This window comes from Rhincodon typus, chromosome 22 (genome assembly GCF_021869965.1).
Source record: "Rhincodon typus isolate 14 chromosome 22, sRhiTyp1.1, whole genome shotgun sequence".
Lineage (NCBI taxonomy): Eukaryota > Metazoa > Chordata > Chondrichthyes > Orectolobiformes > Rhincodontidae > Rhincodon > Rhincodon typus.
Genome location: NC_063353.1, coordinates 11,590,331 through 11,604,492, shown reverse-complemented (window position 1 = coordinate 11,604,492; position 14,162 = coordinate 11,590,331). Strand labels below are relative to the sequence as shown.

The window sequence follows — 14,162 nt, the reverse complement described above, 5'->3', positions numbered from 1 at the left end:
CCTGTTTCCACACTGTAGGGATTCTATTCTATTCTGTGAAATATTGTTCAATGTTTTCTCTTTACACTAATAGAGAAACAAGAAACAATTTGATTCATCTCTCCAAATCTTCCTTGCTAAACAATGCACCAAGGTGAGTGGTGTTTCAATGTTGCATGGAACAATTGGTGGAATAGTAACGTCTCAATGAATAACATTCAAAGTCGGTTCAGCTACTATTAGCAAAATTCACCAGCCAAGCCATACCAGAGGGTGTAGGTCATCTCAGCCAGGATTTTAAGTATACAGCTCAAAAAAGATAAACTGTGCAGATCTGAAAACTGAAGCTGAGGGTTGAGCTGGAGAACATTCTACAGATGATCTTAGAGGATGCAGGGGGGAGAACAATCCTACAATGCCATCAAGAAATTTCAAGGCAACCAATTTCAATCATCTTTCTATAAATCGTTCCTACCAAGTCAGTAAATGTTAAATTCAACTAAGATGAATGAACCATGTTGCTGGTTTATTATCTCACCCAGTTCTGATCCTTTTTTAATATAAAAAGGGTTTCCTTTTAATCAAAAACATAACAATCGTAGAGTACAGATAATTCTCTTCTGGAATTAGGTACAAAGCGATTGTTGAATAGTTTCCAGAAGTTAGTGTTGCCCTTTTGTATGGGTTTGGCAGTAAGTATCTACTTTGGTGCACTGGAAATCATACAGTAAAACACTTAGAAAGAAAAACATGAATTTATCCAGAATATTTCACAACTATCAGATACTGCAAAGCACTTTATAGTGTAGTCACAGTTCGTATACAGCCAGTTCCCACAAACAGCAATATGTGGATGACCAGTTAATCTGTTTTAGTGATGTGATGTTGATATGATGTTAATTGAGGGATAAATATTGGTCAGGACACCAGGATAATTGCTTTGTTCTTCTCTAAAATATTACCACGGGTTTTTTCCATCCCATGTGAGGGGGTAATTGAAGCCTCAGCATAAACATCTCATCCATAAAATGTTAATGCAGCTACCCCTCTGTAGTGCATTGGGAGTACCAGCTTTGATTTTGTGCCCAAGTCTTGGCATTGGTCTCGAATGCACAACCTTCTGATTCAGTGACAAGAAAGCTACCAACTGAGCCATAGTTGTCATACTTTGCAAGTCTAGCCTGAAGGCAAATATGGGATAAAGAGCAATGTAAGTGTGGAATTGTGCGGTGAATTCTCATTTTACTTCAAAGCCAAATTTAAAATCTCTGATCTATCAATATAGTCATTAAAACAATCCACACTCTTCATGTAAGTTTGTATATATCTTTCTAAAAGCTTTCTACCTTTCTCCAATTACTTCTGTTCTTTGATGCTGCTTCAGGTAAAGACCACTTCTCTTGTCTTCATAAATATTCTGTTGCAAATCATAATCTGCTGTCTGCTGTTTTAACTAGTATATTTTATTAAAAGAAGCATTGGGATTGATTTTTGACTTGCTGCCTGAGTATGGAGCAGTTTTTATTCTCCTCTGATTTAGACATAAAAAATTAGTGATCCACAACAGTAGATTTTAAGCTCTCTGAACTGATTTACTGTTGATGTATTATTAAATCTAAAGCAGCATTAAGGAGAATAAACTGTTTTGATACTGCAACATAACATCATTTGCTGTCCTCTTAATGTATGTGCCTGATATGTTCAAGAAGAATTATAGAAGATCAATTTTGAAAGACAGTGATATCTAACTAAGTTGCCCATTAGGTATCACTATCACCGTGAAATGTTAATAACTGTTTGTTTTAATACACTTTTCAATTGATTTTTATTTACTAAAGTTAATAATTTGAATTTAAAAACATAAGCGATGCCTGGTTAATAGAAGCACACTTTGTTTTGTTTTCTGTTCTCTTGCTTTACATGTGCACCAAAGGCAAAATTATAGCCTACACTGAATGCTTGTCACTATCACCAAATACTGAAAGAGTGTACTGTATTTTGGTTCATGCATTATTTTGATTAATCTACAGTTTTCTTGTGAAAATGCCTTACAATTTATTTGTACTTTTTGTTCTAGGATGTGAAGCCGGGAGACGTATCAAGCAAACGGAACTTGTGGGAGAATAAGACTGATTCTTCCAATGGAAAAGCAGCCACCCCATCTAAGGTCATCATTGGATAGGAGACATCTCTCTAGATTCATACACATTTCTCCATTAAATTTCGATGTAAACTGTTACATCCCCGGTTTGACTGTACAAAACTGTTCACCCGGGAGCTATTTAAATGTTATTAGTTGATATCCAAATATTATGCTGAAATTTGTTGATGCTGTTCCTGTAACTTATCAAAAAATTGTAAAATTCTGATCGGTGGTTTGTGCCTAAGACTGATGAGAGGAAAACTGGTTACTAAAGAGTGAAATTGGTATCAAAGTGGTATCTTCAAAATCTAAAATTTCTATTTGCTAAAACTGAGGTTGCTGCAGAGCACCACAGTCTCATTGAATGGAGCTGAACTGAAATTTCAACTTTGATTGTTCCTTGAACTTAGCCACTCTGTATTGGTGAGTGTTGCTTGTTTGAAAGCAGCCAATCATGCAATACATTGTGTGTATCCACTGAACTGCTGTTTCACTAAGTGCAATGTATTATAGGTCAAGGTGATCACAATTCTTTCAAAGGGTTAAACTGCTCTACTTTCTACCCTGTTTTCTAAGGCTGGGTTTCAGCACCTGGGACTCTAACCCAGGAATGTTTTCCTCTCCTGGCCTTCAGTACTCTGATCCAGCTCATAAGTACATATGTGAGCAACCAGAAGATGCCTTATTCTGCAGGCTTCCCTCTGCTGTGGCTCCAGCAATGAATCAGACCTCCTTACTTGGGCTGGTCTACATGTGACTACAGACTCATAGCAACGTGGTCAACTCTTAACTACCCTCTGAACCGATCTAGTGAGCCAATCTGTTCAAGTGCAACTAAAGGATGGGCAATAAATGCAGACATTTGCCAGTGATGCCTATGTTCCACACAAGAATTGAAATTAAACCTCTGCCCAGAACGTTAGTGAGAAAAGAAAGCCAACAGAATGGATGTCTACCATGGCGCATGTATGCAATGTTTTGATGCTCTATAAGGCTGTGTTAACTACTGCATCAACTGTGTGCCTAACTACCAACCTCACAAAGGAAGGATCAGTCAGTGGGGTGTTTGTTTTATCCCAGCAAATACTATGTAATGAGGATCCCTCCTTCCCCACACACCCTTAGTTGCTTACTTGTAGTGTACACAATGGACTTCATCTGTGAGTCTATTCCCAACACAAATAGCCCATTACTATCACACTTTGTACCATTGTGTTACCAGGATATCTCCCATCTACAGGAGTCTCAGCCATTAAGTAGTGTGTGTTCATAGCTGAGTTCAGCTTCTCCTGTCAGTGGTGTTTCTTCGTGGGGAGGGGCAAATAATAGGGAGTATGGTGGCTTTCATTGGTTTAAAATCATTACAAGGAATGAGGAGGAGGATGCAATTGACTAGGACGGGGTGGGGGGGAGAATTGATGGTAAAGGAGAGAAGTGGGGGAAAGGTTTGAATAGGAAAAGTAAGACAAAATGATTTGAGAAAGGAAGGTCACAAGAATTAATATAGGTTGGCTTGGCAAAGGGAGTAAAGTAGGAAATGGTTGCTATAGGGATGAGTAGAATATAGGTCAAAGAGGCAATTAGATGGGAAGGTGGAATGTATGAGCTCACCGGCAGTAGTTGGTAGAGAAAGGGAGAAATTGTTAGAAATTAAGGAGGGTGGGAACAGGGAAAATTAAGCAAAGTAAAGAGGGGTAAAATACAATAAATGATGTGAATCCGCAACAACATTGGAAAAAGGAAGATGAATTCTGAGACAAATATTTGGCAGCAAAGGAGATAGTAAAATTAATGAATGGGCAGAAACTGGAAGCAAAGTTTTTGTTGGGGGAAGGTGATAGAGTGGTGTGGGTAGAAAGTTGAGAAATATTTTTGGGTGGGGGTCGGGGTTAGTAATGCGATGGATATCATATGAAGCAGTAGCTCATTGTGTTAATACCTGGGGAGAAAGAATAACCACCAGAAGCTGTAAAATTGGCACTAAAAACCTGACTAGAAAATCTTCTGTAGTTGTCTAGAAAGTCATTACTTTAAAGAAAGCTACAAGACAGTAATAATAACAATAAATGAGGAGCAGGAATGGGCAAACTAGTCCCTTGGGCCTGTTCTGGCAGTCAATAATCTGGGGTGCCTGCCTATCCCAATATTACTTCACCTCCTTGTTTAACCTCAGTCTTATACATATTCAATGGGTCAGTTTCCACCACTATGTCAGCTAGATTAAATACTTTTGTCACGAAGTGTGAGCAGGGCCAGTCACTGATTCCCCGGTATCTAACTCCATTCATTGTACCTTTTGATTGGTAGACAGCCTGTAACAACTTCTGATGGGACCTAGGCTGATAGGTGAAGGATAACATTTATGCAATCAAGTGCCGATTCCATGTAGAAAATGTTGAGTAACTCACTCCACTCCCTCCCCCTTTCTACTGATCTTTAACAGCATCACCAGCTTTACGACTCCCCACCATCAATATCTTGGGAATCATCATTGACAGCTGATGGATCCGATACCTTGGCCAAAGACAGATTACTTTATGATAAATGTACCACCTCCTACCCTGTAAAACTTGCATGAGTTCCCATAATGAATAAAAATATTTAGGAAATGGAACATCTTATGCCCGATTTTGCAATAAAGGCTTCTACCCTGCCAATATCTTGTTACTGGTGCTGATGAGGATAAGCTATCTTGGTGTTTTGGAAAGGGTGAGACATTGTAGTTTAGTTAAGAGTACCTTTGGGAAGAGAACAGTAAGGTTTTGATATGGCCATCAGCTGTCCCTTGATTCCAGGATGACCACTACATACAGCCACAAGTTTCTGCAGTGGTTCTTCAACTAACTGAATGGGTTGATTCTCAACCCACACATCTTCAGGCACGTGGAGCAGGATGTGCAATCTGGACTGAAGGATTTGTTTCTTTGTCTTATAGCCTTTGCCACCACTCTGCCCCATTAAAACTTTGGGACTCGGTGTGATACAGCTTGGTGGACAAGTTGTTGTTATTTTGAACAACTGGTAGCAAACCCCTCCCAGTCTTTAATGTCAATGCTGCCATGTTTCATGGGAAACTTCAGAGTGTCTTTGAAGTGTTTTCTTTGATGTCCTATGGAACATTGACCACCTGAGAGTTGAGAAAATAGGATCCAGCAGGGAGGTGGTTTTTGGCCAGCTCAACACAGTTTCTGGTAAATCGAAGCTGATTTCTGCCTAAATGCTTGTAGAGCTGGCTTTAAGACAGATGCTAACATTTGATCAAGTGTTCTCAAACTGAATCTGGATGATGCAGCAGAGACATTTTTGATGGAATTGCTCAAGTGCTGTTGTATGTTTCTGATTCACAGAGTGGGTCCCACTGTAGATCAGGAATGTGCTGATGACAATGGCTTTGTTCATTAAGACGGTGTTCACTTGTAGAGGTTTTTGTTGTCAAACACTTGTCACTCTTATGTCTAGAAGGCTGAGCTATCACAGCTGCCCAGTGTTGAGTCTTCTTTGTCAATGGTGGTCTTTTGAGAGAGCTGCTGTGTATCAAGAAATGCCAAGCGTTCAATATATCTGAGAATCTCTCCTTCAACAAATGTGAGAAGTGCAATATTTGCCTGGTTAGTGTGTAAGTTGATATGAGGTTTGGTTGGGCAACATTTCAAGTGTTGAGCAGTTATCAGAAGTTGAGGATTATCAGATCAGCCATTAGCTAATTGAATGATGGAGCAGAATCAATGGGCTGAATGGCCTATTACTGTTCCCACATCTCATGATGACCCTGAGCTGCATCTGGAATTCCTCTCCTCAGTCAGGCTGTTTTGAGGCTGAGACATTGTTTTTTTCTCTCTTGGATTTTTGGACCTTATGTTGTCATGGCGCTAGTTTATCACTAATTGAAACAAGTCTTTGACCTATCTAGTAGACATCAATCTCCTGCATGGATCAAGTGATACAGATGACACTTAGATCATTCATCCAAAAAAAAATGACATGACCCAGGAGGTGCCAGTCATTTGATCTAGGATGCCTCCACACAATTTTGTTTTCTCATCTGCCTCAAAGCTAATGACAAAATCCTATTGGCCATAGCTGAGCTGTAGGTAAATGTCGTGAGTCTTTCATTTACACAGTTGAGGAGGTTTGGCAGTGCAACCAAGATTGCATTCCTGCTGGAAAAATGGAGTCCGTGAGCATGAGAGTTTCTGTCAGCCATTCCTTCTCATTAGGAAGTTTATCCCCTTGCTTGTCTCACTGGCTGCTTCTCTGCAGCAAGGCAAATTCACTGAGGCCTCCTAATGATTTCTTTCCAGATGGTTGAGATTGATCATGAGTGGTCTAACTTGCCAAGTTTCAAAAGTTAATGTTTCTTTTCTTTCTGTCACCACTAAGATGGTGATCTTGCAGGTCTCCCAGCTAGGAGAAAGCAAGACAGCCTATTCTTAGTCCCCTGCTCTTTAGGGTTAAGCTTAGGTTTTCCCAAAGAGGACTGCTTGGTGTCAAATACTGCTTCCCAAAGACCCAAGACTGTTCTTGTGTGGTCAGCCTTTAGGGGAATGTGTCTCTATTTTTGAAACTCTTGGTTAACATTTAACTTGGGTATGAGTAATGGCTTACTTTCTGTAATTGGGCACAAATCATTCATAGATGTCTGCAGAAATTTGATGGGCAAACTGAAGGAAAAAATTTAACCATTTAACCAACTGGGAGTACTGCCTGGGAGAAGGATACGGGCTCAAAACAATACAATTCAAGCACTAGAAAAATGATGACCATATTTTCTTTGTTATGCCTAGATTACAGCTGGAAGTAAGTACAAGTCAGGCTCAGCTGGGGATCACCGCAGTTACACTAATGGTGAGTGACTTGCAGAAGCACTTCATATGGAACATTAACAATATGGCCAGGTGATCCTGGACTTGTTTACAACACTATTTCAAGCTGCACGCACAGCTTTATTATGAATACTAACAGCTGAACATTAGTTTTTTTTAATTGTATCTTCAATGTGCGTCAGCAGAAAGACAGTAAAATCATAAACTAAATAGGTGACAGCGTTCAGAACAAACTGTACGCACTCTTCATGGGGTAGCTAGAGAGATGTCACTGTGATAAATGGCTAGCCATGTGTCAGTTCATCTTTTGGGTCCTTGTTCAATTACAAATCGCTATATTTACAAAATCAGTGATAAATCATGGGTTTATTCTATTCGGAGAATGCTGCAAAATGTTAGGTGGCTAGTTTGCATTGTATTGTCTAAATTTAAATGAGCATCGGAATCTGAATCATGTTTGTTGTATCACACATCAGTCTGTGTGCTGTTGAAATGAAGAGCATGTTAGAATTGACCATTAATCACTCATTAGCTACAGCAGGTTTTAAAAATACCTCACAAAAGAAACCAAGGAGAAACAGGAGACAGATCATTTTACCTCACAACAGCTGGGTATTATTCCTGGCTGTTGTACATTATAAGTAAAATTAACAACTTACCAGGCACATGATTGTTTGACAAGGCTGATTTGTAGCAGGGAGGTAGAGTATGGCACATATTGAGGATCTACTCAATAGAAAACTATGAAGGTAACAACCTTGATATCAATGTGAGTTTCATTCTATTAAAACCAAGTCCCTACAGGCCAAGGTCAACCACAAATTTACTAATAAAACCACATAAACTGTAAGCACTCAGCAGTTCAGACAGAGTCTAAATACAGAGAAACCAAGTTAATGTTTCAGAGTAGGTACCATTTAATCCAAAATGGAAGATGATAGACATTAACAGTTTTTAAGCAGTCATAGAGCCAAGGCTTTTTATCATTGATTCAATTTTTATTTAAATTTCAAGCACCACACACAAAAGTGATGGGTTATCCCATCTAGCCAGAAAATGGTGGAAGTACTTAGGTTGTGAGAGGGATACGAATAGTTAACAGACATATTGATAGGTTAACTAAGTGGGCAAATTGTGCAAAAATGTGAAGTTTATTTTGGAAAGGAGGACAAAAAAACAGTATTATTTAAAAGGACAAAAACCACAGAAAGCTGCAACACGCAGCGACCTGGGGGTACCTGTGCACAGAACACAGAAAACTAGCACACAGAGTGCAGAAGGCGATCAGGAAAGCTAATGGAATGTTGGCCCTTATTTCAGGGGGTTGGAGTTGTATTGGAACTGTACAAGGTGCTTGGTGAACCACATCTGGAGTACTGTGAGCAGTTTTGGTCCCCTTATCAAAGGAAAGATGTCAGTTCATTGGAGACAGTTCAGAGAGTGTTCACTACGATGATCCCTGGTATGAAGGAATTGTCTTATGAGCAAAGAATAAGCAGGTTTGGATTCTACTCACTGGAGTTTAGAAGAATGGGAAGTGATCTCTTTGAGACATACAGGATTCTTAAGAGGCTTGACAGGGTGAATGTTGAGAGGATGTTCCTCCTCATGGGAGAGTCTAAGACCAGATGACATGATCTCAGAATGAAGGGGTGGCAATTTAAAACTGAGATGAGGAGGAATTTCTTCTCTGAGGGGTGTGAGTCTTTGGATCTCCTTACCATAGAGAGCTGTAGGGGCAGAGCCCTTGTGTATATTTAAGACTGAAATAGATAGATTCTTAATCAGTCAGAGAATTAAGGGTTTGGGAAAGGGCAGGAAAGTGGAAGCAAGGACTGTTGGATCAGCCATGATCCTATTGAATTGTGGAGAAGGCTCGAGGGGCTGAACAGCCTACTCCTGTTTCATATTGTCATATAACATAGGTGTTGAAGCATCATGGAAAAACAAAGTTAATGTATCCGGTCTGTCCTGAAAATGTCAAATATATTTGTGTGTACATGTATCCATTAACAATTCAGCCACAATAATTTATTTCTCATTTTTTAGATATTTACTTAAATTTACATACCTGGTTTTGGTTTGTTCCTCTTAAATTGAATAAGAAACTTAATCACAATACAGTCAGTACCTTCAAGATGGGTAATGATTGGTTTACATGGCTAGTAGGTGGTTTTGGAATCACAGTGCCGAGGACCTGGGTTCGATTCCAGCCTTAGGCAACTGTCTGTGTGGAGTTTGCATGTTTTCCCCATGTCTGCGTGGGTTTCCTCTGGGTGCTCCAGTTTCCTCCCACAGTCCAAAGATGTGCAGGTTAGGTGGGTTGGCCATGCTAAATTACCCATAGGGTCTAGGGCAGGAAATGCAGGGTTTAGGTTAGGGGGTGGGGATCTGGGTGGGATGCTCTTCAGAGGGTCGGTGTGGACTCAATGGGCTGAATGGCCTGCTCCCACACGGTAGGGATTCTATGATTTAACCCTGGCTCCATTCTCATCACTAAATCTAGGCAGGTCTGTTCCTTGATTAGTTCCTATATATATTGCACCGGAAACTATCCTGAATCCATTCGAGCAGTTCATTAACTTTACCTGTATTATTCCTTTCATTCCCGACCACACGAATATTAAACGTTCCCATTATAACCATATCGTCTTTACTACATGCTTACCCGATATGGATATTTATACGTGTCCCCAGCCCACACTATAATCAAGAACTTTCTAAACTAGTCCTTCTCAGAGCTTTTTCATTTTAAGGATTGCTTTTAAAATGCTTAAGATCATTTAAGAAAAAGTAGGCCATTTAGCCAATCAAGCCTGCCCCAGCATTCATCTAATGGAGTTATAGCCACATCATGGCAATTCTGATTGTGGCTATGACTCTATTTTCCTACGTCCCAACTCTCAAAATGTTTTTCCTCTTACTGAAATCTTTTAATTGTACTACTGTCATTACTCTTTTTCTCAATACTGCTGCTCCCTTTCCATTGTTCGCAGTATTTAAACATCGAAAGGACAGCAATATTTAAGGCCAAATCCTGCCCAATTTTTGAACGAACGCACTAGAAGCTGTAGTGAGCGTTTTGATCTTTTGAACCTGCTTCACCATTCAGTGACATAATGGCTGAACAGTTTGTGTTTTGAGCTCCATATTCCCACCTGCTCTGAATAACCTTCGATTTCCACTGCCAAACAAAAATCTCTTTGCAATAAAACAAAGAACTGCAGATGCTGAAGATCTGAAACAAAAAACAGAAATTGCTGGAGAAACTCAGCAGCATTTGTAATAACATTTTGAATCCAGCAACCCTGCTTCAGAAATTCCAAAAGTTAGAGTCAAGAAGAATCACTGGACTTGAAACATTGACCCTTTTGCTCTCCACAGATATTGCCAGACCTGCTGAGTTTCTCCAGCAATTTCTGTTTTTGTTTAAGAATCTCTCTACCTCTTAGAAATGATTTGGTTAGAATTAATGAACAACAAAGAATGCAAGACTTCTGTGTATTCTCAAACTTGGACACAGTCCTCTGTAGGTCAGCAGGGACTTTCCAGGGATTCATAAAAACTGTGAAAGTGCTGTGGCCAAGAGTAAGAAAATGTGTAGCAGTCAGAGACCAGCTCATGACCCTCTCCTGCTCCTGCCTTGGAAATATTCAATGACCCTTTCTCCACTACCTTCTGAGGCAGAGTTGCAAAGTCTGTCAATCTTCTGAGAGAGAAAAAAATCTCCTCAACTCCTGTTCTAAAATGGTGATCCCTAATTTTAGGACAGTGTTCACAAGTTGTGGACCGACCCACAAGAGGAAACATGCTTTTCCCAAGAAGTCAAGACTATACAGGATCAAGAAACTTCAGTGATGAGGATGGATTGAAGAAGTTGTGACTGTTCTCCTAGGAGAGAAGAAGGCTGAGGGGAGATTTGATAGAGATTTTCAAAATCATGATAAAAATGAATGGTATAAATAGGGAGGAGCTTGTAGAAGAAACAAGAACACAAGATCATAGATTGAAAGAAAAGTGCAAAGGAAACAAAGATAATGTGAGAGAATTCTTTTTTCACACAGCCAGTAGTTAAGGTGTGGAATGCACTGCCTTGAAATGTGGAGGCAGTTCCAATTGAGGCATCCAAGAGGGGCATTGGATGGTTACTTGGATAGAAATAGTGTGCAAGGAAATGGGGAGAAATCAGGAGATTGGCACTCGAGAATAGAACAGTGCAGGCATGATGGGCCGAATAGCCACCGTGGTGGTTTTGCAAAAGTCCTGAGTAACTGAAGCACAATGTCCTTGCGTTAATGTTCAATTTCCTGTTCCAATAGAGGATAGCATTCTATTAGCCTCCTTAATTACTTGTGTATCTTCATGCTAAATTTTTGTGACTCATACGATAGAACACTCAGATCAATTTGTAGCCAAAAATTCTGCAATTATTCTCCATTTAATCAATAGTCTATATTTTATATTTATCCTGCCAAAGTGATATTTCACATTTTTACACACTATCTCCACCTGCCTATCTATTTGCATCTGCATTCTCCTTAATTGTTCTTCTCAACATAACGTTCCTATTTATCTTTGTGTCATCTGCAAATGTAGCCACAATGCCTTCGCTCCCCTTCCGCTGTTTGGAAACATATCTAGATCATTATTCTCTTAAAGCAGAATTTGTGCTTCTAGCATCCTTGCTTTACTTCTTATGCAGTGTGCATTGTCTCCAAATGCTGATTAGTCAATGCTCCTGTCTTGGATTCATATTGAACAACCAATTTATAAGCTTTCAATTCTGATGTCCGTACATTAATTTATGTCTGTGTGTCCTTCCTACTACCATTATGGAATTGGTCTGAGAGTCTTCAGGGAATCGGTTCCAGATTAAATTGCTTTAAAAGGATATAAAGAAATTTGCCCTTCTTTTTAAATTGGCCTAATATTTGTGTCTCGATGGTAACTATATGAATACGGTGGGAGCTTTTGGTGGCGGGGGTGGAGGTGCTATAATTATGTTCCACTTATCAACCATGGATTTGCCTAGCCTCATGCAACAATAATTTTGATTCATACTTAATGGCAAAAACATGAAAATCATTATGATACTTCTCATTCTTTACACATTCAGTGAATAATATGTCAATTTAAAATGACATCTCTCAAATAGGGGGCATATTTTGTTCTAAATCAGTTGTATTTCATGTGCGCTGTAATTTTCTGCACAAATCAAAGTTGTAATGTTATTTTGTTTGTTCAATGTCTCCACACAACTACATTTGATTTATCTTCCTTTCTTCACCAGGGATGGCACATTATGAAAATGAACCCTAAAGAAATCAGCACAGAATTCTGTCCAACTGGTTCTGAGATGCCTAGATGAGCTTTTTTTTTAAAATATTTATATATTATTTTATTAAGGAATTGGTTCACATTATCCCAGTCAAAGCCATGTGTATTAGCACTGTATTACAAATCCACACATTAGCAATTGATCTTCACAGGTATAACACCTTTGTACAGATCATTGAAACCCTTATTTTGAAAGAGAAATGTGCTGTGAAATTTGAAGATTTAGAATATTGATACAACATCTACTTTAGAATAAAATTAAATCTAGAAAATGGAACATTCTGATCATGAATTCATTGATAAATTAAATGATTAAAACCAATGAGATTTTGAATTAGACTTTCTACTCACTTTAAAATGTTCTGCCTGATGACACGTTTTTTACATTTTTGTTAAATATGTTTAAATGGGTTTAAGATTTGATTTGTAATATTGGTACTGATTATTGATTGTTTCATTTTGTTCTGAATGGAGAAAATGGAGCAATAGTGGTTTATCACAAATAACATTCACATTTTCTAGCTTTGTAGTTTAATTAAAGATAGAATGCTTTTAACTAGCTTGAAATGCTGGATCATTTATTCAGTAATAAACCAGATAGCAGCCTACAGCACAGTTTTTTTTTTAAAGAAAAATTCACACTTCTCACAAAAGTTATTTCCAACATAACTGGCCTTAGATGTTCAAAGTGAGTACTCAAGAGACAAAAAAAAACTGAATCTGCCTCAAAATTATATTAAAAAAAAACTCAATATATTTTAACGAGTGACCGAATGAGTGTATGTGTTGATGTGTGTGTCTGCGATGAAATAGGACAATGAATAGATGTAGTATTAGGAGTTTTAAAAGGGGTTATGAGTTCTCTGAAACACTGAACTTCCACTATGCATGTCACAGGAGCTGTACCACATACCTTTAGATGTATCACACTTTTATTCATATCTTAACCTGCATACATGGCGAATACACAAGAATTCAAAGTCCTGATTTGTTGAAGGAAATTGAAAGTTTTAATAGATGTTTCTTCAACATAGTTTAATTTTGAGTCTGAATAGGAAAAGAGGCTTTTTATCACTTCTTGTGTATGTTAGTCATCTCTGCGTGAAGTTAAATAAAGGTGGAGAAATCGACCCAAAGATGTGCTACAACAGCTTTGCTACAAAACATTAACCATTTTGTACTTCTTTTCAGTTTACATATAACATGAAATGCAAATGCACTCAGTTATTGTCTGGAAATAAAACTATGCAACTTTTATCTTAAATTGCCTGCTTTCTGCCATTTTGTGAACACCACAAATAGTTAGAGTTTGAGGCAACTGCATTTTCCATTACAATGTTTAAAACAATGTATTATGAACATGGCAATTCACAATAAACAGATTATTTCTATAAACTGGCTGTGTTTGTTTATTGAAAACTGATAAATGTTAAATGAATTAAAACCACTTTCATATTATATATTTGGTGGGGTTCAGAATAGGCTTATTGACTGCCACTCTAGAATGAGGAACCAGTAGCTGATCAAAAAGCTGGTCTTCATTCAGGAGTCACCTGCTGTTGAGATGTTTGGAAAAGATGGGAGTTTATCTCATCTGGTGTCCTGCTTGTGCTAGCCAGCTTTCCCTTTATAGGGAAATTGAGGTATCACCAGAAATAATTAACTACTAACTTGGAAGGGATCCCAGATTGCCTGACAGTACCCTAGTTTCAAACAGCATTGTTGTGTGTCAGCTGTGGATAAAAGTATAAAACTCACATATTGTGTATCAGATTAGCACATCTCTTGCAGGTGCTTTATGAACATATTTGCTGTGGAGATGGTCATGCTTCACAAAGCAGGGAAATGCACCTTCCCATTAGCAAGGGGAATGTATACAA

The 14,162-nt window shown here is 38.6% G+C and overlaps 1 protein-coding gene across 1 annotated transcript in view; it reads left to right on the top strand.

Annotated features, from left to right (window-relative positions):
- LOC109927981 (caldesmon, smooth muscle) overlaps positions 1-13,677 on the top strand; it is a 50,163-nt gene extending 36,486 nt beyond the window's left edge. The window contains exons 8-10 of the mRNA XM_048610568.1: positions 2,057-2,146; positions 6,907-6,967; positions 12,236-13,677. Of these exons, the coding sequence (XP_048466525.1) occupies positions 2,057-2,146; positions 6,907-6,967; positions 12,236-12,264 (180 nt within the window). The 3' untranslated portion in view covers positions 12,265-13,677. The remainder of the gene's footprint in view (positions 1-2,056; positions 2,147-6,906; positions 6,968-12,235) is intronic.
- Positions 13,678-14,162: the final 485 nt, after the last annotated feature.